This window comes from Eucalyptus grandis, chromosome 10, assembly GCF_016545825.1.
Source record: "Eucalyptus grandis isolate ANBG69807.140 chromosome 10, ASM1654582v1, whole genome shotgun sequence".
NCBI lineage: Eukaryota > Viridiplantae > Streptophyta > Magnoliopsida > Myrtales > Myrtaceae > Eucalyptus > Eucalyptus grandis.
This window is the reverse complement of record NC_052621.1, coordinates 7,155,309-7,177,299: the sequence shown is the minus strand read 5'-3', so window position 1 is coordinate 7,177,299 and position 21,991 is coordinate 7,155,309. Positions and strand designations below refer to the sequence as shown.

Genomic DNA, 21,991 nt, shown 5'->3' with positions numbered 1-21,991 from the left:
TAAACATTTGTGCATCAGATTCAATCAATTATTACTCAATTCCATCCAATTGAAGCTCAATTAAATCAACCCATGTGTCCTCGGCATTCTCATGATATTTCCCCGTCAAATGATCTGACTTGCATCTCGAAGATTCGATTAAAAACGGCCCTCTGACAATCCCGAACAAAAACGGCATTACTTTGCTTTTTCGCCAAAAATCTTGGTTTGTAGAAAAATCTTCTGGAGATGAGTCGACATTCCTAAAATGAATTGTGACTTGACAGAACTTCCAAATTCTGTAATCGGGTTCAATTTTACCGTTAAATTCAATCTAGCGCGACTTTAGCGCATCATAATCTACCGGGTAGCTTTTAGGAATTTTCTGTGCAATTGACCTGTAGTTGATTATTTTCAAGCCACAAAGTGTATCTTCAACACATTGGCGACTCTCGATTGTCGTAGAAATCTCGAGATTTCAAATACGGACACAGGGTACCAAAACGATAAAGAAATCGGTCTAGTGCCAATCAATAAGAATTGTGCAATTAGGTGGAATCACCCACACTAAATTACATGATTATGTTGAATCGACCTATCTCCGGTCTCTAATCGGTCTGTGCCGTAATGACCCTAGCAGATTAGTACAGTCGAGTAGTCGTTTCCTGGTCGAATTCTCAAGTCTATTGCGTTTAGATTCCTTAACGGCTTCACCTAATAGACTAGTTATCTCGTGAGTGGCCAACTTAGAGAAGAAAGCTATAGACACGAAGATGAAATGCCCGACTTATTTAATTGAAACCAGAATTGGAAAATCGGGATGTCACAAAAATATTGTATTTTGACTAAGGCCAACCATGTACCCACACATGAGTATTTTTATCGGGAATGATAAAAATGATGATTTGATCAGACGATAAGAATCTATAGTTGCGAAAGCTTCAAATTAGCTATAGTATACTATATTGATAATTGCGGCAGCTTCTAGTATGCTATAGGATACTATATTGATAATTGTGGCAGCTTCTAGTGAGCATAAATAGTATACTATAAAGTATTTGAGGTAGTTTCTAGTGAGCTATACTACCTATTATCGGCTTATAATAAGCAATCTTGGGTTTGATTAGACTTATATGTAGTATTGTTTGAGATGACTGGGGAATGGTCTCATTGACATGTAATCAATTGAGTCGATTGATCGATAGTTCGATCTGTTTGGTGAATTGAAATGATTGGTTGAAAATGTCAATTGTACTGACTTGCAGGAAGAAATAGAGGCAAAGGTAAGACCTCCGACTCATGTTTGTGCTTAGGCAGCCTTAGGGCGTATTTTCTTCCTAGTCAGGTCTTAGGGGTTGAACTTGCTAAGACATTGTCTCACTGATTTTTGTATAACCATTTTTAGGTTCTTAAACAAGTTGGTGGAGGACCAAAAACCCCGGAGTCTAGGAAGATGGAGGCCGAAGAATTGTCGAACGTGTCTGACTAGTGGGTCTTAGGACAGTTCCCATTTTGTTGAGCCAACCTTTTGTAAATAGCCTAGTATTGTGTATAAACTTAAAGTGTTTAAAAAGGCTTGTTTTGGTTGTGATTTGTGGCCCTACTTTTCTATCCCATATTGTTGCTGTCTGGGGATTGTATATTTGCTTCCGTATGCGCATATTAAAATCAATGGATTAGCGATGCATCCTGGGACGTCACTATTAATCGACCGCAGATGGATGGGCATGTGCTCGGAGGATCGGGGTGTAACAAAGTGCCAATTTGCAGACCATGAATTAAGGCAACAAGAAAAGGAAGCTCGAAAATTGCCATGGAAGGGGGGGGGGGGTGCTCGAAACCACTATAAACGGAGGGGAGAGGAGGACAGTAAAAGGGGGCCACATATACTGATACATATGGCCACAAAAAGAGAGAGTTTCTATTCTTCCTTCTTCTGGCAGGTGCTGAAGGTACAAGGAGAAAACTCGTTCACCTCATTGAAGAATACGTCAAAAAGGGGCCCATATATTGCCAGAGGAGAATCCACACTTTGAAGATGATCACGTCCCCACATGGTTCACTATGACGATTCCATTTGCTCATCTCCCTAGACTTCATTTTACCGAGAATTCTACACCACGTTGATCTCAACATCTCCACCGAGGTGACTTGCTGGAATCTCTAGTGGCGTCCCTCAGCCCAGCAGCTTCATCGTGCAAAGCTAGCGCTTAACCACGCATTGACTGCATCCCATAAGTTGTAGCAATCGTCCTATCCACGTTGCCCATATCTGCTTCGTCGTCGCTCTTCTGCCAGACGATATGTCTCCGCTGGACGCTGACACCATTGTCCCAAGTTTGACCACCTTGACATCACCGGCTTCTTCGACATTCGCCAGTCTCGATGACGCTTCCAATGTTCTCACATATTTGCCATCTGAAACCCTAAAGCTGACCGCCTTTCCCGCTTGTGTCTGAACCGAGTCAATTCGGTGAGCTTTCTAATCTTATAGGTTCATTGGTCGTGAGGCTGCTCCCGCTGAGCCTATCTTGATGCAGGTCGTCATTTGCAAATCCTTGGCGTGATCCGGTTTTGGAAGCAAATAATCCAAACAAGGCAATTTTCTTAAATCAAATTTCGTCTCTATATTCTTAACCCTTTATTTGATGAATATGTTGAGTGGATTGGATATAATACTTATATTTGAAAATTGCTTGCTCTGGAAAACACCAAAAAAAAAAAAAAAAAAAAAATCAAATTGTGTATCAGTAGGATAGTTTCCTAAATTGGGATTGCATTTTTTTAGATTACACGTTAGGATGTATAGGATTTCTCGATAACATTGCCTAGTTTGAATAGGATTGCATTTTTAGATAATTCTAGAATAGATTAGAAGAGACTCTAGATAGCATTTTTCTTTTTTTTTTCATAGGTAAGGGTCCTAAATAGTGCTTGTATGTTTAGATAATATTGCATATTTAAAATAGGTTTCTAAGATAGGATACGATTCAAGTCAAATTAATCCCTAAAATAGATTAGAAACATTGTTCATTTTAGATAATTTAATTAAGCTTTTTTATTACGAATTTTATTTAAAAAATACAAAAATATTAGGTGCACGTCAAATAGTTTGCATGTTAGGTTCATTTAATTAGAAGTTGCTTGTTAGTAGAGTAAGGTCATGTAATTTAAGTGCACGTCATATAGTAAAATTATAATTTCAAGATAAAAGAAAATCAAAAAAAATAATTGCTTGCTTTGTGTGTTTAATTCTTTTGATACAATTTATTTGACTCATTGAGTGTTTAATAATGGTTGAGCATTTGTGTGATCACCCCATTCTATGATAGCGATTTAGGTTAAAACCAATCCAAACTGTCTGCAAAGACATTTTTGAAAATAAAAATAATGGTACCGAAAGGGCATTAGAGAAATCTAGTGTAATCAAGTCCTCGTACCCAAAGTCTCTGATTCATAGGAGTAAAATAATTCTCCAATTATTTTACTTAAGTGTCTAATTAACCTACCATAAAATGATTAGTGACAACTCCTAACTAATAATCTTTTGCATGCTAAATACTTGAACTTAAGTCGCAAATTGGTATGAGCTTGGGAGAGCTCGAGCTAAGTTTAGGTTTAGTAATCCATTAGCCAAACCCTAGGTGGTGTACCCAAGGTTAGGTCGTGACACTTATGCAATGCACAAACCACACGAAATTCACAAATGACTAAGGATTTGATGCGATAAAAGGTTCGGGTAAACATCTTACCCTAAGTCGATATGCAAGAGGATCATGCAACTCATGTCAATGCCAAATGACTTAAGACCTAAATGACGTACTTGATGATTTTGAAATGCGACCAACCTAATTGATGCATAGTGTTCATATAGTAAATGATGCTTGATCATGACAATTCACATATGAACACCAACCTTGTTGTGTGTACTTTAAATATCAAGAAGAAATCAATACAAAATTGAGTCTCTAATAGACTCAAACGGGTATGGTAAAATACATATGTGATAAGGTCTTATCCTAACCTTAACACCACATAACAAGCAAGATTTTGGCTACCTAGGGACGTACAAAAATATAATGAAAAATCTCACATACATAACATACGATGATGAATATTTTTTGTTGAGAATTTGAAACCTAATTGAGATCATGTGAGTCGCGACAAATATGGCAAGACAGATTTGCACCAGGCAAAGTTTTAGATACAATAGGACCCTAATGTGTTTACACATACAAATGACATACTAAATGATGAGTAAATCTAGCAAATCACGCACCACTAAGACACAAATGACTTATATTTCATGTCCAATGAAGATCATATAACCAATTGCACTCATTTTCAAGCTTAATTTTGCAAGAGTGTGATTCGGATTAACGTAGTGCAGATTGACCTTAGATCAGATCTAAGTAGTTTTGACCTAGCTAAATATGTCCAAAAATTCTGAAACAATTACAAGACATTTTCAATACAATAAAAAAAATCTTCATGAAGACAAGTTCATCCAAAAATTATCACATAGATCAGAAAAAAAAAAACAAAGTCATAAGTCGAAATTAAAGCAGAACCTAAAATGGACCTAAAATATTACAAAATTGAGTAACTTCGCAAGTGTTTTTCGGGAGTCAAACGTTGCTCAATTGGGCCGTGTGACCTATCAATTCAAAGCTTGTGACGTATGTTTTCAAAACCTGGAAGGACTTGATCCAAAATAAGGTCATGTAAGACCTCGTTTTAGCCAAAACAACAAGTCGGTTTCAAAAGCGCGAAAATCACAGTCGAGGCCAAAATCATTCAATCATCCATGAACTTTCAAACAATCAAGCACAAACTTCAGCAAATTGTCAGTAGGCACATAATCTTCATATCTAAGGCTATCTCTTTGATCTAAAGGTGAATTCTAGCCTTGACTAGTTAATCTGGTCTCAATTCACTGAATTCGAGTCCCAGGAGATTATCCTTTTAGTTTTTCTTCGAATTTATAAGTAATCAAATGAAGTTTTCTCGCCAGAACGCGATCAAACCACCACGAACCACCAATGATCGGATCTGGATACCTAGGACAATCTTTGAGCTGATCAGAATATTGGCTTGATGCAAAATGGAACCGGTCTGATTGGATTGATCTTCAAGACCGCCGACGAAACTTAGGGTCGCCAGTGAAGATCTAGTGGCTGGTTCTTCAGGCCCCGACTACTAGCAGGTCGGGGACCCTTGGATGAAGGGACTCACGATGGTTGGATTGCCAAATGAGACCATTGACTTGCTAGTTTGGTTTGGCAAAACCGCGTACAAGATCACTGGCTCCTTTGTCGGTGATCAATCTTGGCCGGTTGATCGGCTTGATTGAGGAGATCAAGTTGTCATCAAGGCCATTAAAGGTTACGATTAGCTGCTAGAGAGTGTGAGGGAGATCGGTGATAGCGAGGTCATCGACATGGAGGCATTCATTGGTGATCAGAGGATGTGCATGGTGGAGGGAAGAGAAATAGAGTTGGCAGGAGAAAATGGAGAGAGAGTGTTTTTTTGTATTTGTATTTGTATTTGCATATGAAGATTAGCATAAATGAGCCCCCCAAAAATTTGGAGGGAAAATGGGTATTTATACTACCCTCAAATTGATCAATCTCAACTGTCGGTTTAATTTGACGGTCAAAATTTTAATCCAACGGGAAAAATTTGATTTTGAAAGCTCTATTATGATCTATAGATGTCGGGTAGTCAATTTAATGGGTTTGATTAGAGAAAACCCGAGCCAAAATCAAGAATGGCGTTAAAATGTCTAATTAGTGGTCAAAATGTAAATTTGCTAAATCCGAGGGCCAATCTTAAAAATTATGGGAAATTGAGGGTGTAGAAACGAAATTGGCACAAAGAGTATCTCGAAACCAGTTGCCGGAGTTCTAGAATAGGCTGGCAAAATGTTGAATGGACTTGCCCGTCGACGATCGATCGGACTGGTCTGACTAGTTTGCATCGGTTTGATTGATTCTTGACCGGTCTTGTTCGATTTTAGCTAGTTCACTTGCTTGTGGTCCATATGGGTTCAAAATTTATGCAATTTGGTCTCTCAAGGACCAAATTGAAAGAAAAACTTACCCGATTTGTGGGGAAATTGCTTGATTGTGATTCAATTAAGCCAATTAAACTTTATAAATGTGATATAGGGGTCTTCTATTGACTTAATTGAACATCATTACGAAAGACAATGGACCAAAGCCATGAGTGCTTAAAATTGAGTTTAAAGGGCTAAAATGATTAAATTTGCAATTCAATGGGTAAGACCGCAAATTAATTGAAGTTGAGTTCAATTATTGTTACAATTGCCCCATCTAATTAATCACCCATGTGTAAGATCACTTAATGCGTTCAAGTTGGCATTGAATCAAAGTACTTGAGTTTAGGTCAAAAATCTAGGCCTAATATTAAAATTAGACTTAGATCTTTGAATTTGAACTATAGCCTTAAATGGGTCAATTCGAATTTTATCAATTGAAACTTAATTGCTGACTTTCTTATGCTTGATAGAGTAAAATTCCTCAAATCAAGAAGTTCTGATGTGAATTTCTCAAAATCTATTTTGAATTTGGATTTATCTTAAGAAAATGAGTGAAGAATGATCGTCCGTTCACAAGTCATGAAGAATTGATTTTAACTCCCCAATTAGGGCAAAAATGATCATTTGTGTTTCGATATGGTAATTCGTGAAATTGAAAACATGAGCGCATTGAAAATAATCCTCAAACCAAATGTTGAAGAAAAACTACACCTAATTATGACTAAAATCAAAGTAATTTTATTTTTGGTCAATTTTGAACCAGAAACCGAAAAATTCAGAAAACAAGGTTCTTAATTGAATTTTCTGAAATTTTCGACATACGAATCAAATTGATAGTAAAATAAATATGTTTGTGCATCTTTGATTTTTTCCTATTTTTTTGGTCAAAGGTTTGACCAAAAGTCAACCATTTAGTTGACTCTTCCTAAAAGGTTGATTTCTTGGCCAAATCTTTAGATTTTTTAGAAATTGACTTGATAAAAGTAAAATTACAGCTAAATGGCATCTTTGGGGGGGTAAGTACACTATTAGTGCTAAAACTTGTGTACAGTGCTCACTTTGATATCAAAACTTTATTTTGGATCACTTACGTGCCAAATTGGAGGAAAAACGATCACTTTAGTGCCACCGGTGAGAGATTTTGGTGAAAATGATTACGTGGCTTTTATATATATATTTTAAAAAAATCGACATGGCAAAAATTGAAGAAGACTATCCACATGGAATGGCATAAAACGACGCCATTTTCCTTTCTTCATAAGAAACGATGTTGTTTTATACCATTCCATGTGGACTCACTTACAAAAAGAAGCTGCATTGCTCTATGGCCAAAATGGCGTCTCTAAAGAGGGAGTAAATTAGGGTTCGTACCATACGAACTACATCTGTGGTGGACCGAATGTGATTGAATTGAAAAATGGGCGGTGGGGAAAACTATTAGTGAATGAGCAATTAGGGGTTAATGTGTTGAGGAATCAATACAAGAGAGCTAAGCTGAGGGTGATGAAAATATTGATGGGTGGGTATAAAGAAGAATATGTGATGTATGGGATTATGTTGGTGAAAGCATGCTTCAAAACCCATATAGTAGGGTATATGTAGAGGTTGTAGAGAGGCCACTCCCCGATCTTGGGCCTTAATTTGATAGATTTTATATTCGTTTTGATGCATGCAAACATGGCTTCTTGGCTAGTTGTAGAAGAGTTATAAGATTGGATGGATGCTTTCTAAAGGGTTTATGCAAGGGGGAGTTGTTGGCTGCTATGGGGAGAAATGTCAATAATCAAATGTTTTTGATAGCTTGGGCACTGGCGAAGATAGAAAACAAGGATACTTGGTCTTGGTTCCTAAAAATTTCAATGGTTGACCTTGAGATAACCAATGGGGGAGGATGGACATTCATGAGCAACCAATATAAGGTAATACCATTTTCAATTAATTCATTCCATTTTAATATTAATCACTTACATATTTTTCCTAACTTGTATTTATTGGTTTGAATTTTTGTAGGGACTTATTTCTGCATTAGCTGAGTTGATGCCATATGTTGAGCATAAAATGTACGCGAGGCACATATATGTGAACTGGTGAAGGAACTTCAAAGGAGATAAGTTGTAGACGCAATTCTGGTAGATAGCGAAGAGTACCAACATGGCCGATTTCATATTAGCTAAATAGGGATTGTTGCATTTGACAAAGGAAGATTTTGATGTACTCTTCCAGACAGAAGCTAAGCACTGGTGTCGGACCTTCTTCAACAAAAAGTTCAAATGCAATATCATTGATAACAATCTCAGTGAAGCTTTCAATGGCAAAATTTTAGAGGCTAGGTGCAAACCAATCATCAACATGCTTGATGATATTCGAGTTATGATCATTACTAGACTGTATAGGCAAATAGATGAGGCTACGAAGTGGACTAGAGACTTTGGTGCTAGGATTATGAAGAGATATGATGCAAATGTTGCTGCTAGTAGGTTCTGCCATCCAGTTTGGAATGGAAATAATGGATATGAGATTATTCAAAATTATGATAAGTATGTTGTTAACCTAGATAGAAGAAAGTGTTAATGTAGAGCTTGGCAACTAAATGCAATTCTCTGTGCTCATGCCATTTGTACTATTCAAGCAAAAAAACCCAGATGATTACCTAGATGATTGGTATAGAAAAAGCTCATGCCTTACTTTGTACCAATTTATGATGCAGCATATTAGAAGCAGCAAATTTTGGGAGCCAACAAATCATGAAAGCCCTCTACCTTTGCCACTAAAGAAGCAAATAGGAAGGCCAAAAATAAGATGAATAATACAATAGGAAGAGGCATCAAGTTAGAGGATGAGTAAGATTGGGGTAAAGATGACATGCTCCGATTGTCGCAAGGAATGTCACAATAAGAAAGGTTGTGAGCTGAAAAAGCAACATCAACAACAAGATGTAATGACTGATTTAGTGCTAGGAACATGACCTACTGAAGAGCTTCTTGTTAAGCCTATTGAAGGATGACAGAAGGCCTTGCTGTATTGCCTACTGAAGGGCAGACATAAAGCCCTGTTGTAAGGTAAGTATCCTCTTTGCCTTAGTAACTTTTCAGTTCATATTCAATAGAGTTTGATGGTTGACCATGTGTACTATCTTCTCTTGTGCTTTTCCTCTATCGTGCATTTGTAATTTGAGAAGTTTTCTCCATTTGTTTCCACCATGAAAATGAGTAGATGTCTAATTATTTATTCTAGTTGGTCATAATCCTAGTATAGTACATTGTTGTAAGGCCTACTAATGGGCCAAAAAAATGCCCTGTTGTAGGCTCCAATGCAAGGACAAGGACTAGAACGCACACGACAACAACTACAACTAAGTCCACTATTGAACAAACGAGAAAAAAATATCCTGTAAGTTGTACATCGCTGCGTTTGTCTTTTATGGGCTGAAATTTAAATTTGCTATTTGTTTCTCAGGTGAGAAGACGAGCAACTGCACAAGTTGCACAAGTTGATCCCCCATTTGTTGCTGCTGTTGAAAATGATGCACCACGGTGAACAAAAGGGGCTCTTGGAAAAGGACTAAGGCAATATGGTTATGGGATTTACACAGATGAACGTATTGGAATGACAATTTTAAATGTAAGATTTGTAGGCCTCATGCATTTAATTTGTTATACTTCAATTCATTTTATTTGGTTGACAATATGGCTATGTTCTTGTAGTTTGGGAGAACATCCGAGGTACCTATCTCTTAAGGTGAGCCAACTCAAGAATCAATGGCACAACCAAAGAAGAGTGCTACAAATAAGAAAATAGCGGGTATAGCTACAAAACAACCATCCAAAAAGAACCCAATACCAGTTCCATCTCAACCAACTGATCATGGGAGCAATAATGATCATATGGACCAACACATGACACGTGCTAGAACGAAAATAGCCGCTGCCAATAACAAGGAAAATGAGGTGACAAAAAGGCCAGTTAAAGAACCTACACATCCAGTTCGAAAGAGTGCTCAGATTATGAATCGATTCAAAGCTCCAAGAGGAAAAAGAGATGGGGGTGTTGTGCATATTGACTGATGAGAGAGTGTTGGACATTGTCTCTTTTTATGTTTTCTTCTTTTAGGAGGGTGCTGTATATTGTATCTTTATTGATGGTAGTTGTTGCCATTGTTTTTTTAGGAGGGTGCATATTACCATTGTTTTTTTTTTGAGAGAGTGCTGAACCTTCATTGATTGAGGAGTGAAGTCAGACATGTTTTGAACTTTATAAATAATCAATCAATGTCAATGGCAATAAATGTCTTTGTTATTTTCTCTTGTGTTGGTTTCAGCTAGTAATGATTGCAAGACAGTTATCAGTTATGTTGTATAATTTTTTGCTGTTAGTGTAATGTTCTTATGAGGTTGATATTATTTTTAGAAGTGATGTGTGCATATACTATTGGTGGTTAAAGTTGTGGATGCTAATGAATTTGTGGGTTCTGGTTGGATGTGCTGGTGTAAGAACAAAATGCACTAGCTCGCGTTGTTGTAGTTGTGGAAGTTGCATCTTCTTGCATAAGCAATTTTGGGTGCTGGTGCATCTTTTTGCATCAACACTTGTATAGGCTAGTGCAATAACAAGATGTACTAGCAACCTAACTAGTTCAAGAACGATAGCAACCCAACTGGTGCAACAAGATGCAAGATGCACCATGACTAGTGCAAGTTAAGTGACGTTTGAAACTAACATGTTTTTTTTTTTTTTTTTATAAAAAAACTTGTGCAACACAAGTGATCACTTTGCAATCGCGATTAGCACTTAAATGATCACTTTTATAAAAATTTGGCACTCAAGCGATCACTATTTACAATTTATGACATTGAAATAGTCAATCATGAATTTGCCACCATCCTTTAATTTCGCTATGGTTTGCAATAATAAGTTGCAACAAACCAGCAAAATATTACCAAATAAAAAATGCAACAAACTATTATATTTGAAGCAAAAACTAACCAAAACAAATATTGACAATATACAACTAAGCAAAAAAAGTTTTAAGTGCTCACAACTAATACATTCAATCTCCAACCTTTCATTTATACCATAGATTACAACAAAACCTTTTGCTCCATACAAAAATTGCAGTAAACCAAAAACACACTTTACTTAAAAATAATCTAATACAAGTACATATTCCACGTCTTCGACTATGGTAGACATACAAACTTCTTATCATTACTCACTTCACATTTGAATAGACTACACAAGAGAATAATAACATAATCAACGCTCGATAAAGTTTCTTTCAATTTTTAGTCTTGAAACCTCACTCTTCAAATGGTCGACCAGAGATGTTAAACCCCTCATTTGAACTTGCATTGAGTTGACATTCTCCAAGTCGTCCATTAATGTAGGTGGAGGTTGATGTCGATCAAATAATTTCTTATCAATTGACTTGAAATATTTACACTTCGAGCTTTCTCTATCTGCCGCACCCATGGAATCTTCTCCCGGGGTTCAACTGAGTCACAGATGTTCTTTTCAAACTCGGTGACCCACAATAACAATAACACTCACAATCTAATTCGTTTTTTTTTTCGACTGACCCGGGGAACCTGGGCACCGTACCAACACGGACAACCCGACAGGCCTGGGGTAACGGGGGGTAAACCTTGGGGTGACGCTAGTGAAGGACCCACCACCCCGATGTTGCACTTAAGATCCTGTGCGGCCAGCAGGATTCGAACTCTTCTCCTCTGGGAAAGGATCATGGAAGCACTTATTCAACTAGGCTACCACAGGTGGTGGTTGTTTTTTTCTTTTTTATAGAAATGTGAATCGCTGTTGAAGCTTCTGCCCTCCATTTACAAGAGTGAGCTGATAATTTTGAGAGAAAAATCGAAGTATGCACTCAAATTGAGGATTTAGGATTTTGAACTTCCGAGTCTCTCTCAATTTAGGGATTTATGATTCTTACTTGGGGGAAATGCTGCTGTTTAGTGTCATTTTGTTGTTTGTATGCTGATTGTACTCTTCGATGATCCACGTTGGCTTCAAAAATTAATAAAAAATGGCCACGTCGGATTTCCGGCCAACCAAATCTGCATTGGCACTGAAATGATCATTTTTTCAAAAGTTTTGGCACTTAAGTGATCCAAAATAAAGTTTTGGCACCAAAATGAGCGCCGTACACAAGTTTTGACACTGAGAGTGTACTTACCCTTATCTTTTAGGGTAAGAAATCGTTTTTTTTTTACCTGGAGTTGACTTTTGGTTAAATGATTGATCAAAAAGTCAATCCGAAAATCATTCGTTTAACTTTTCGGATTTTTCTTTAGAAGTGAATTGGAAATTGCTTAAGAATAGCAATGCAAAAGAAAGAAATGAAAGACGACATTTTTTGGCCAAGAAACGGGCTTTGTCACTATCAGAAATGCAAATCTCGATTTTTACTTCTTTTTTTTTTCTTTCTAAAAATCAGGTATCAACAGCCTTATTCCATTTTCATTACTTTGCTTACGCTGACGTCTGTGAGTAAAAGGAGATAGTCAGTGATAGATGGAAAACGTGACCATGACTAGGGGTGATTAGTTCCTAGTCCGGTCCAATTCCTCAGTAGGAGTAGTTCCTAGTTTCTAAGACCAAGCACCAGAACGACTAGTGACGAAATCGGAATTTGATGATAATCTATTTCCCATCCCCTTTAGAAAAAACATTTGCTCTTTTACCCACAAAAAGATCAAAATGCTACAAAAATTGTGTGAACTTCACACACTTAACAAATATTATACTTAATCTGTGACATCTTGAATTTTAACTCCATCTCGATAAAATGAAATGGGCTTTTCATCGACACGCCTACGGTCCTTTTTCTCTAAGTTGATCACTCACGAGTTAACTAACTTATTAGGTGAAGCTGTTAAGGGATATAACTACTGTAAAATCCCTAAAAGCTACCCGGTAGATTAGATTGAAATAATATCACGTCCGGTTGATTTTAACGATGAAATTGACTTCAATTTCGGGAATTGAACGTTCGAACGTGTCATGATTTATTTCTAGGACTTTGTTTCATCTTTTGAAGAAATTCTATCAAGCTGGGAATTTTGGCGTAAAATCAAAATTGGGCAATTTTAATTCAGAAAAATTGGAGGGGCATTTTCAAGTGAATTTTTTACCTTCAAAATGGATTGTTTGGTGAAAGGAATGCACGGAATTCGTATGGGCTGAGTAGGTGTGGTTTTTGACCACCAAATTGATTTGCTTTTATGAAGAATTGAGAGAAAATGAAGACAAAATTCGTATGGCTGCTACATGGACCTTTCTTGGCCTTCAATTTGGCTTATTAGTGAAGTTTTGGGAGTGAAAATGACTTGTGGCTGCAACTTGGACTTTAGGGGCTTGTTAATCATCATTTTGATATTTGGAAAGCCATATGATTGGCTTAAGGCTTGACTTTCTCTCCCTCTTGTCTCCCTTGTCTCCCTCTCTCTTCTCATGTTCATCCCTCGCCCCCTCCCTCACACGCATGTTCGGCCTTCCACTAGTAGAGAACAACCTTCACTTTATTTCTTCTTCCATCCCTCACGCTCACCCATTTCCCCTTCACCTTTCTTCTTCCTATTTCCCCTCCCCTCAACGTCTCCACCATCTTCATCTTTCCACGCCAGCAACAACTTCACAAACCTCACACCACTAGCAACACCGTCCACTTCTCCTCAGCCCCACACATCCCCTCACGCCAGCAGCTCCTTCATTTTGTTGCCGCACCACTGAAGCCAGCAGCTTCACTGAGTAGCCAGCCAACAACCACCACTGTCCAGCCCACCAACAGCCGCTAACCAGCCGCCCAACTCCTACGACCAATAGCTACCGAAGCCTTAAAACAGAACTAAGAACGGCAGCTCCAAAATAGAGTAGAACCATAACCTACTCTAGCAATAAGCAGAGGCTTGCAAGGTGTTTTTCAGCCTCTTCCGGGCCTCTCTTGGAGCTGCCGTAGACCCGGGATCTCACCGCCATCACGCCACCATCGTCGTGAATCCATTTGTTTGCTAATCCTGTGAGTTAACTCCCTAATCATTGATTAAGTTGTTAATTACACTTAGGAGGTTAGATTTGTGTTAATTAGCTTAATTAAATTAGTACTAAGTGAGAATAGCCTTAAGATGGATTAGTGTTAATCTAATATGGTTAGATTAGCCTTAATATAGATTAGTGTTGATCTAATTGGTGAGATTAGCACTAATGAAGGTGGTTTAACCCAATTTGGTGGATTTCTCCCGGATTAGTCCATTGGACCCTCGCCGTTTACCATTTTTTCAGATCGAAATGTGCTATGATTTTGAGGTTGATTTCTTCTTGAGAAATGTTTTATACATCCTCAGCTATGACATATATTTTACTCAATATTTTTAGAGATGTAAAAGAATGAGATTTCAGCTTTGTTATTTGCAAACAGAATCTCAGACTGTGCTGGAATCTATGACCTTTTGGTGTTCAAAGGATTTTTATTAACTCTTAAGGTTCAATTTTTGAAATAGTTTCTTCACAAAAGTTATTTTTCACATATTTTAGTTTAACATAGTCAAATTTCATGTCAAACAGACATGTTTGGATCATGAACCAAACTGATTTTAGAAAAATAGAATTTTTGGAAACGGACCCAGTTTTTGTATTGAATTGAGCGATTTACTGGGCTTAATCTAAAAAGATCTGGGTTAAGGTGTCTTCATAAAAAAAAATGTTTGTTTATGTGTCCTTTAAAACACATTTAAATTTGAGAATTTTCCGAATTCGTTTGATTAACTTTCTGGATTTAATCTCAGAGACGCAATAGTGGACCGTTTTTGCCGGTTAAGGCCGGTTATGGTTTTGTGGTGTTCTTGGTGCAATGCTTGCTGGTTTGTGCATATTTGATGATATGGTTGGTTAGTGACATGCTTGTAACTTGTGCATGATGATGTGTGAATGCTTGTGCCATGGCAATGATTTATGGTTATGGCAAAAGATGGTTGTTGAAGGGCGATATGTGAATATGTGAATATGTGATTATGTAAGGATTATTAAAAGATGAGGTGATGCGTTGAGGCAATCACATGTGTTGTGTGGAGGAAACCGAATGGGTGGTGAGCCGGTAAAGAACTAAGTGCTACACGATAACGTAACTTCGTGTGAGCCACCTTTAGAATCTTGTACCGTTGCTTATTGTAATCAATGGTTAAATGTTATATGGTGAATTGAGTCGTATGGGAGCCACCTCTAGAGCTTTGCACTACTGTCTTGCATAATCGAGGGCTAAGTGCTACATGACAGCATGACTTTGTGGGAGCCACCTCTAGAACCTTGTACTGTTGCTAGTTGTGGTCAGAGACTAAGTGTCACACGATAACGAAACTTCGTGGGGGTCATCTCTAGAACCTTGAGTTGGAATATAGAGTTTGGATATTGAGAGTGAATATTGGGTGTGGATTGAACCACCGATATGAGTTATCTGCGCCTGATTATGGGACGAAATTATGTGGCATGGAATGAGACGTGTCATAATGATTTGGCTCTATAATCGGGACCTCTGTGAATATTTGATGAGTGATGTGATGTGTTCCAACTATTGAAGACATTTACTACATGCTTATGTTTTGTGAGATGCACTAATGTGCAAGAAGGTGTTGAGGCAAGCTACGTTCTGAGTGGTGCATGTTTAGGATGCTTCTGAGTGAATTCTCGTTCTAATCAGAGTTTAGAGTGTTGACTCACTGAGATTTATTCTCACCTTGTCGTGGTTTACAATTCTTCAAGTCCCTATAATGGAGGATATGGAATCCAAGGTGGAAGGGTTCGGAGTTTAGGTGGCCTGGTAGTTTCTTTTGAGATGAGACTTATGTGTATAGACTGGTAGGACCAAATTGCCATGTTTATAAAGTTTGGTTCGTGAAAAAGGGTTGTCCTACATTTACTATCCTATGTTTGATTGTTGTCTTGGGTTTGTTTAATTCGCTTCTGCATGTGCATAAAACAAAAAGGGTCGCCAATGCGTCCGGGGAACGTCACAAATTTTACTCAACCGCCAAGGGATGTATGCGCGCCCGGGGTTCAGGCATGACATAATCTTAGCCAAAAGGCGAAGAAAGGTATGCTTTCGTTGGAGCATGATTTGGCTTTTATGCAAAACTTCTCCTATGGTCTTTGTATGCCTATTTGATCAGGGGCTCTTGGTGTATGGCTTGTTTCTCTAGTTTCTTGTGGTATCTAGCTTTCTATGCCTATTGTTGTGTCTAGCGAATGTCAAGAGTCCCACATCGAATGAGCACACAAAGAATGTGAGAGGAGTTGTGCATAAAATTCACCAAGCCTTGCTCCAACCAAATCATGCCTCTCTTGACTTTTTATCTAAATGTTTGCATCTCAACAACATTTAGAAAGCTCTTAATAATTAATAGTTACAATTATTAAAGAAATAAAAAAAATTCGCAAATAATAGTTCTAGCCTAGGTAGCTGTTTGTGTTTTGCTGTTCGTCGTTGTCCACCAATGCTCATCATTTTTTATTTGGGTGAAGTTGATTGAAGACATGTAGGTCTTTGCTCGATCTTGCTAAGTTTTAGAGTATTTTGTTTAGGCGATGAGTTCATGAAGAGTCTAGTTGAAGCTTAGATCACTTTACCACAAGTTATGGTCATTTCAAGGTTGATGCATCATGTTTAGGCTGAATGTAGTGTTAAGCTTGCTTCTAAGGCTTCTCTGACATTCACATTTATCGCTCGAGGTTATCTAGGGGCTACAGTTGTGGATCTCTTCTTCATATTGGGCCAATCTACCAAGGCCATTTTGGAGTCGTTGGCCATTTTGGGGCTTCCCTACCTATTCTCTCATAGAACCCAAATCGGTTCCTTTGGCTGGAGAACTCCTTTAGTTCCTTTTCGATAGCATCCGCATAGGAAGCCATTAGACTGAGAAGAAGCCTCGTCCCTTCGTTTTCTTTATTTGAAGCAGATCACTCGCACCATGGCATCAATTCAATCTTTGGCTCATTGTTAAGAACCGGTTACCTACCCAAGTTCTTTTACTATTGTATGGTAGGATTGTGGGTGCATTGTGTGCTTTTTGCAATGTTAGACCAGATTCTATTGATCACTTATTTTTTGGATGTCATATTTCTGCCAGCCTTGCTATGTTTTGGGTTGCTAGATGTAACCTTCCATGGCAAAATAGGTCTTGGTTGGACAATCTACAGTGGGCTTTGAAAATTCTCTCTGGCGACGAATTCCATCAATGCATTGCTCGTTTCTCTTTTGAAGCCTTGTGCTATTTGGTCTGGAAGACGAGGAACAATATTCTTTTTCAGGACCAAGCCTTGTTTGTGCCGGCCTTGAAGAACCATCTTGTCAAAGTCATCAAGGACAAGGCCTTGACATTCAGCAATGTTGTAGACACTCCGAGAAATAGGAGGATTCAACGTAGTTGGGGGCTTGACCCTTCAATTTTCTCTCCTATAGTGTCAGATATTCCCCTATAGCTTTTGTCTTGCTGGTTGCCGCCGTTGGCTTCCTTGTTTGTATTTGCATTCTTGTGGAAGATGTGCAACCTTTAGGGTGTCAGGTCTTTCCTTCTTTTTCGTTTTGAGGGTCGCCGTTGTTTGCCTCCCCCCTCTTTTTTTTTTTTTCTTCTTAACACCCTTCCACTCAATTTGACTTGTCTGTCTTCTCGACTGCAAGTTTTGTTGCTGCCGAGTCTCTTTTACTATGTAGCTTTCTTGGTTAAAAGTCAATATATATCGTAACCTTACCAAAAATAAAAATAAAAAAAACTTGCTTCTAGGGTCTGTAGTCAATAGTGCACACTACGAGTTGGATGATTTGCTTAAATAAATTGTAGAAACTTAGTTCACAAAACCGAATTTCTAAGCTATATTGATGCGTGATTTCTCTATGGATTGTGAAGAATATGCCTAATGCCACATTTTATTCCGTTTTATGTCATGATCCGTGTATTAACAAGTCGACATTGTCGGCAGAATCCATTCCCCTCGTTGGCGTTGTCCACGATTCAAAGCTGCTTTGATAAGCTCTCTATATCTCGCTCCTTGATCATCTGTGTATCTGTCTAGTGTATGTAAATCGCCATTATTCTTTTTGTAGTCGAAAAACAAGCGTTGTTCAAAGGTGAGCTCGTTTCGATCATCGCTGGTGATAAAGTGGTTACGGCCGTTGGTATGGCCGAGTGGGCTGGGTCTGGCGTTAACGTTGGGACCTATCGTTGACAGCTGATGTAGGACAACGACTAGAGCGATGGTGGCGGCATACCTCAGTTGAGGTTACTGGTATGGTTAGAGTTGCAGGCGAGGAGAGCGTTGAAGAAGAAGATGCAGGGAATGGAATGAAGAAATAAAATAAAATAAAAGAAGAAGAAAAACAGAATTAAAAAATCAATAAAAAAGGGATAAATGTTTAAAATTTTAGGTTTACTCCGACGCAGGTTGGGTCTGGGTAGACAGATCGGGTTAGTGGGTCGGGCCGGGTTTACCGGCTCGTATTCCTTTTCCTGACTATAATATTAATATAAATCACTAAAAAATCTTTAGAAAATCAGAAAAATCGTAAAAACTACCCAAAAAAAAAAAAGATTCAAAGAATCCAAAAAATCATAAAAATAAAAAATATATCCAGAAAATCATAAAAATAAATAAAATAAAAAATAAAAAATAAAGGAAAAATCGCAAAATTTCAGAAAAATTTGTTCATTTAGAAAAATTGGAATTCCTTAAAAATTTTGCTAGTTCTTCGAATACTTTTTCTCTTAAAGTTTGGAAAATCTTTAAAAAATTAAAATTCCAAAATTGAACAAGCCCTTAGAGCTTTATAATAGGAGTTTTTAGATTGTCATTTTCTTTTAGAGACAATATTGGGTTGCTTATGTGTTTTTACTTCGCTTATACTTGGTCGCGCATCTTAATTTCATGAGTATTATTTTTATTTTAGAACGGTTAGGAAGAATCCTAAAAATCTTTATTAGGCTACCTAGACTTTTTGGTTAGCACATAATCGAGTTACAAATTGAAAGGGCAATAGCCTTAGGACTAATATAACCAAGTCCCCGTTTCAAGATCTCTAGTTGCACATGAAATTAGATACTTTCCCATATCTCATCAGGTTTCCAGTTGACCTAAATATGTTAGTGACGACTTATTACATATAAATTTGTATAGAATTAATTGAATGAAAACAAAACGTTCAACATCGTGTGAGGTGTGGGTTTGGGGGAATTCGAGTGAACTCAAGGTCATTGGCGCGAATTTGGCAATATCCCTAAATCTAATTCCGTCCATACTGAGGGGTAGGTTGCGACAGTGGTAGGTGATATTCGTGCTTTGAAATGAGCTTTATTTTGGGTTGGTTTAATCATCAATGCTGCTGAGCTACAGAAGATCTATTGGTTCGCACGAATATATAGCCAAACCATGTCACTGTCCCGATCTTTATTAATCTCTTCGAAGTAAACACAAATAACTCGTTGCCAGAATAAATCTTTATTGTTCCTTCCGTGACTTGAGTAGACAAGTTGCTTAGCACAGTTGCCTTTGACTATTTAAAAGGTGCTTGGATCATATAGAAATTCATTTTGGTTCTTTAATATTTTTGTGGAACTAGATCGATTAATTTCATAGGATTGGTTCAAAAGATGAACAGCATCATCAAATGATGTCTTTTAGTTGTCTGTACAATAAAGGTATAGTAAAGACATGGGTTATCAAGCTATACAAACGCTATCGTTCTAGTTTTGATTCCTTAATGAAACTGAAGCTTAAAACTACCACGACAGAAAACTTGTGCTGCAACCTTTTATCGCATCTTTTCCTTGGTGGAAGTCCATGAAACCAAAATGATACAATGAAGTTGAGTAAGAAAAATGAATATATCACCCGACAAAGAAAGCATCTATTTGTTACTAAGATCTTTGCTGTTCCAAATTTATGAATTATTCAGGTTACAAGATCTAGGAACAGCTATTGCCACAAAGTGAAACTGGAAAACTTGTAGTAGGCACACAAGACAGAATAAAGTCTGCATTATTACGGAACAAATCAAGCAAACTTTTCTATTGGTAGTATCGGAATGTAACGTCAACCAGTCATGGGGGTTGCTATCAGGCAAAGAGGAGTCCTCTTGTGAGTCGAAAGGCCATAAGCTTCTTCCATGTCAATATCTTCAACACTCATCCCTTTAGGCAGTTTCCAATCGAACCGATGAAGGAGATTTGCCAATGCAAGCTCAACTATCACGACACCAAAGTTTCTGCCAGGGCATCCCCGCCTGCCAGAACCAAATGGTAGATACTCATAGTTCTGTCCGGTGAAATCGATGGAGCTGTTCAAGAACCTCCCGGGCCTAAACTCTTCTGGATTTTCCCAAGATTTTGGGTCTGTGGCGATTGCTTGCACATTGACGAATACAGTAGTTCCTCTAGGAACTGTGTATCCCCTTATCTTGCAATCCTCGATCGTTGCTCTTGGAACTAGAAGAGGAAGCGGCGGATGGAGTCTTAATGTCTCTTTGATGACTGATCTTAGGTAGGTGAGTCCTAGAAGGTCAGTCTCTTCGACATGTAACTTTCCTTTTGCTACTTCTCGAACCTCTTCTTGTGCTTTTCTCATCACAGCTGGATTGCGGACGAGTTCTGCCATTGCCCAGAGTATAGTGGTTGCAGAGGTACCTGTTCCTGCATTGAAAATGTTCTAAAACAAAATCCCGGGCAATTAGTCTCAATCTTTTTCTTTTTTTGATCTAGTTTGTAACAGAGTGATAAGGAGGTGAACAGAAGGAAATATATGCTGAACAAATAAGGCAAGAGGAACATACAGTTAATACTCCTTTAAATTGTTCCCTAGTGAGGGCATTCATTTGATTTGGATCCCTTTGTAACCGAAGCAACACATCAACAAGATCTTCATGATCGAGTTTAGGCCTCTGAGGGTCTTGGTGCTGCTCGATCACTTCATCATAAAACTTGTCTAACTCCATGAAATTCTTTTCAACCTTTGCGTTGAAGCCATTGAGCCTGTTAAACCAAGCCATATATGGGAACAGATCTGCAACACAAAAGCCCCCTAAAATTTTCTGTATTCCACGGATTGTCTCATGAAATTTGCTCTTTACACTGCTACCATCAGCCTGATATTTGCTACCGAAAGCCACACGGCACACGATGTTGTTACTCAATAGAAGTGACAGTTCACCAATATTAACAGGACCTGGAGAAGAAGTGATTGCATCGAGCATAAGCTTGACCTCATCCTTCCTCACAGATTCAAATGACTTGACTCTCTTATTGTTCAGGAGTTCTTGGGTCACTAATTTCTTGAGTTCTTTCCAGGATTCGCCATACGTGCTGAAAGTTATATCAGATTGATTGTATGCTAACTTCTTTCCCGCATAAAAGATGGGTCTGCCGGAGAAAGCAGTGTCGTGGTCTTTGAATACTTCTCTGGCGACATCTTCGGATGAGATGACTAACGTGGGAATAGAGCCAAGGTGGAGTAACATGATCTGGCCATACTGTTTTGAGAGGCGTGCGAGCGATCGGTGAGGCAAGGAGCCAAGCTGGTGCAAATTCCCAATGATCGGCAACTTCCTAGGACCGGGAGGGAGATTCCTAAATGCTCGTGTCTTCTTTTTCGTGTCAATAAAAAAGACTGCTAACAGCGGTATCACAAGAGCGCATATGAGGGCCACAATAAGCTGAACACCCATGGCTTGATCTCCCTAGAAAAAAATTATCAGAGATGGAACGAACGTGTGAAAATGTTTCGTAGGAGGTATGGTGATTAAATAGTCTGAAGTAGATGGAAGTGGGAGATTTACATGAGCGAATAGGAAGCTTCGGATGTGCCCTTTCCATCATTCTATTTACCACGATAAGGACTCAGGACTTTTTTGTTAGATTGATAGAGCAAAAGTTGATATGCGGACATTTGGAGTGTCAAAAC

The 21,991-nt window shown here is 38.2% G+C and overlaps 1 protein-coding gene and 1 long non-coding RNA gene across 3 annotated transcripts; one reads left to right on the top strand and one right to left on the bottom strand.

Annotated features, from left to right (window-relative positions):
* Nucleotides 1-13,562: 13,562 nt before the first annotated feature.
* LOC120289012 lies at nt 13,563-17,776 on the top strand. Its single transcript, XR_005546947.1, has 3 exons — nt 13,563-14,072; nt 16,033-16,140; nt 17,173-17,776. It is a non-coding gene; the product is annotated as an uncharacterized LOC120289012 (long non-coding RNA).
* Nucleotides 17,777-19,930: 2,154 nt separating this feature from the next.
* LOC104437054 (cytochrome P450 71A9) lies at nt 19,931-21,991 on the bottom strand. 2 transcript variants are annotated; one of them, XM_039303380.1, is made up of 3 exons: nt 21,867-21,991; nt 20,865-21,767; nt 19,931-20,740 (listed from the first exon to the last, which is right to left on the bottom strand). In XM_039303380.1, the coding sequence occupies exons 2-3, from the start codon at nt 21,753-21,755 to the stop codon at nt 20,129-20,131; spliced, it is 1,503 nt and encodes a 500-aa protein (XP_039159314.1). In that variant the 5' UTR covers nt 21,756-21,767; nt 21,867-21,991; the 3' UTR covers nt 19,931-20,128. The 2 variants fall into 2 exon arrangements, with proteins under 2 accessions (XP_039159314.1, XP_010048230.1); XM_010049928.3 differs by lacking the exon at nt 21,867-21,991 and having other exon boundaries at nt 20,865-21,824.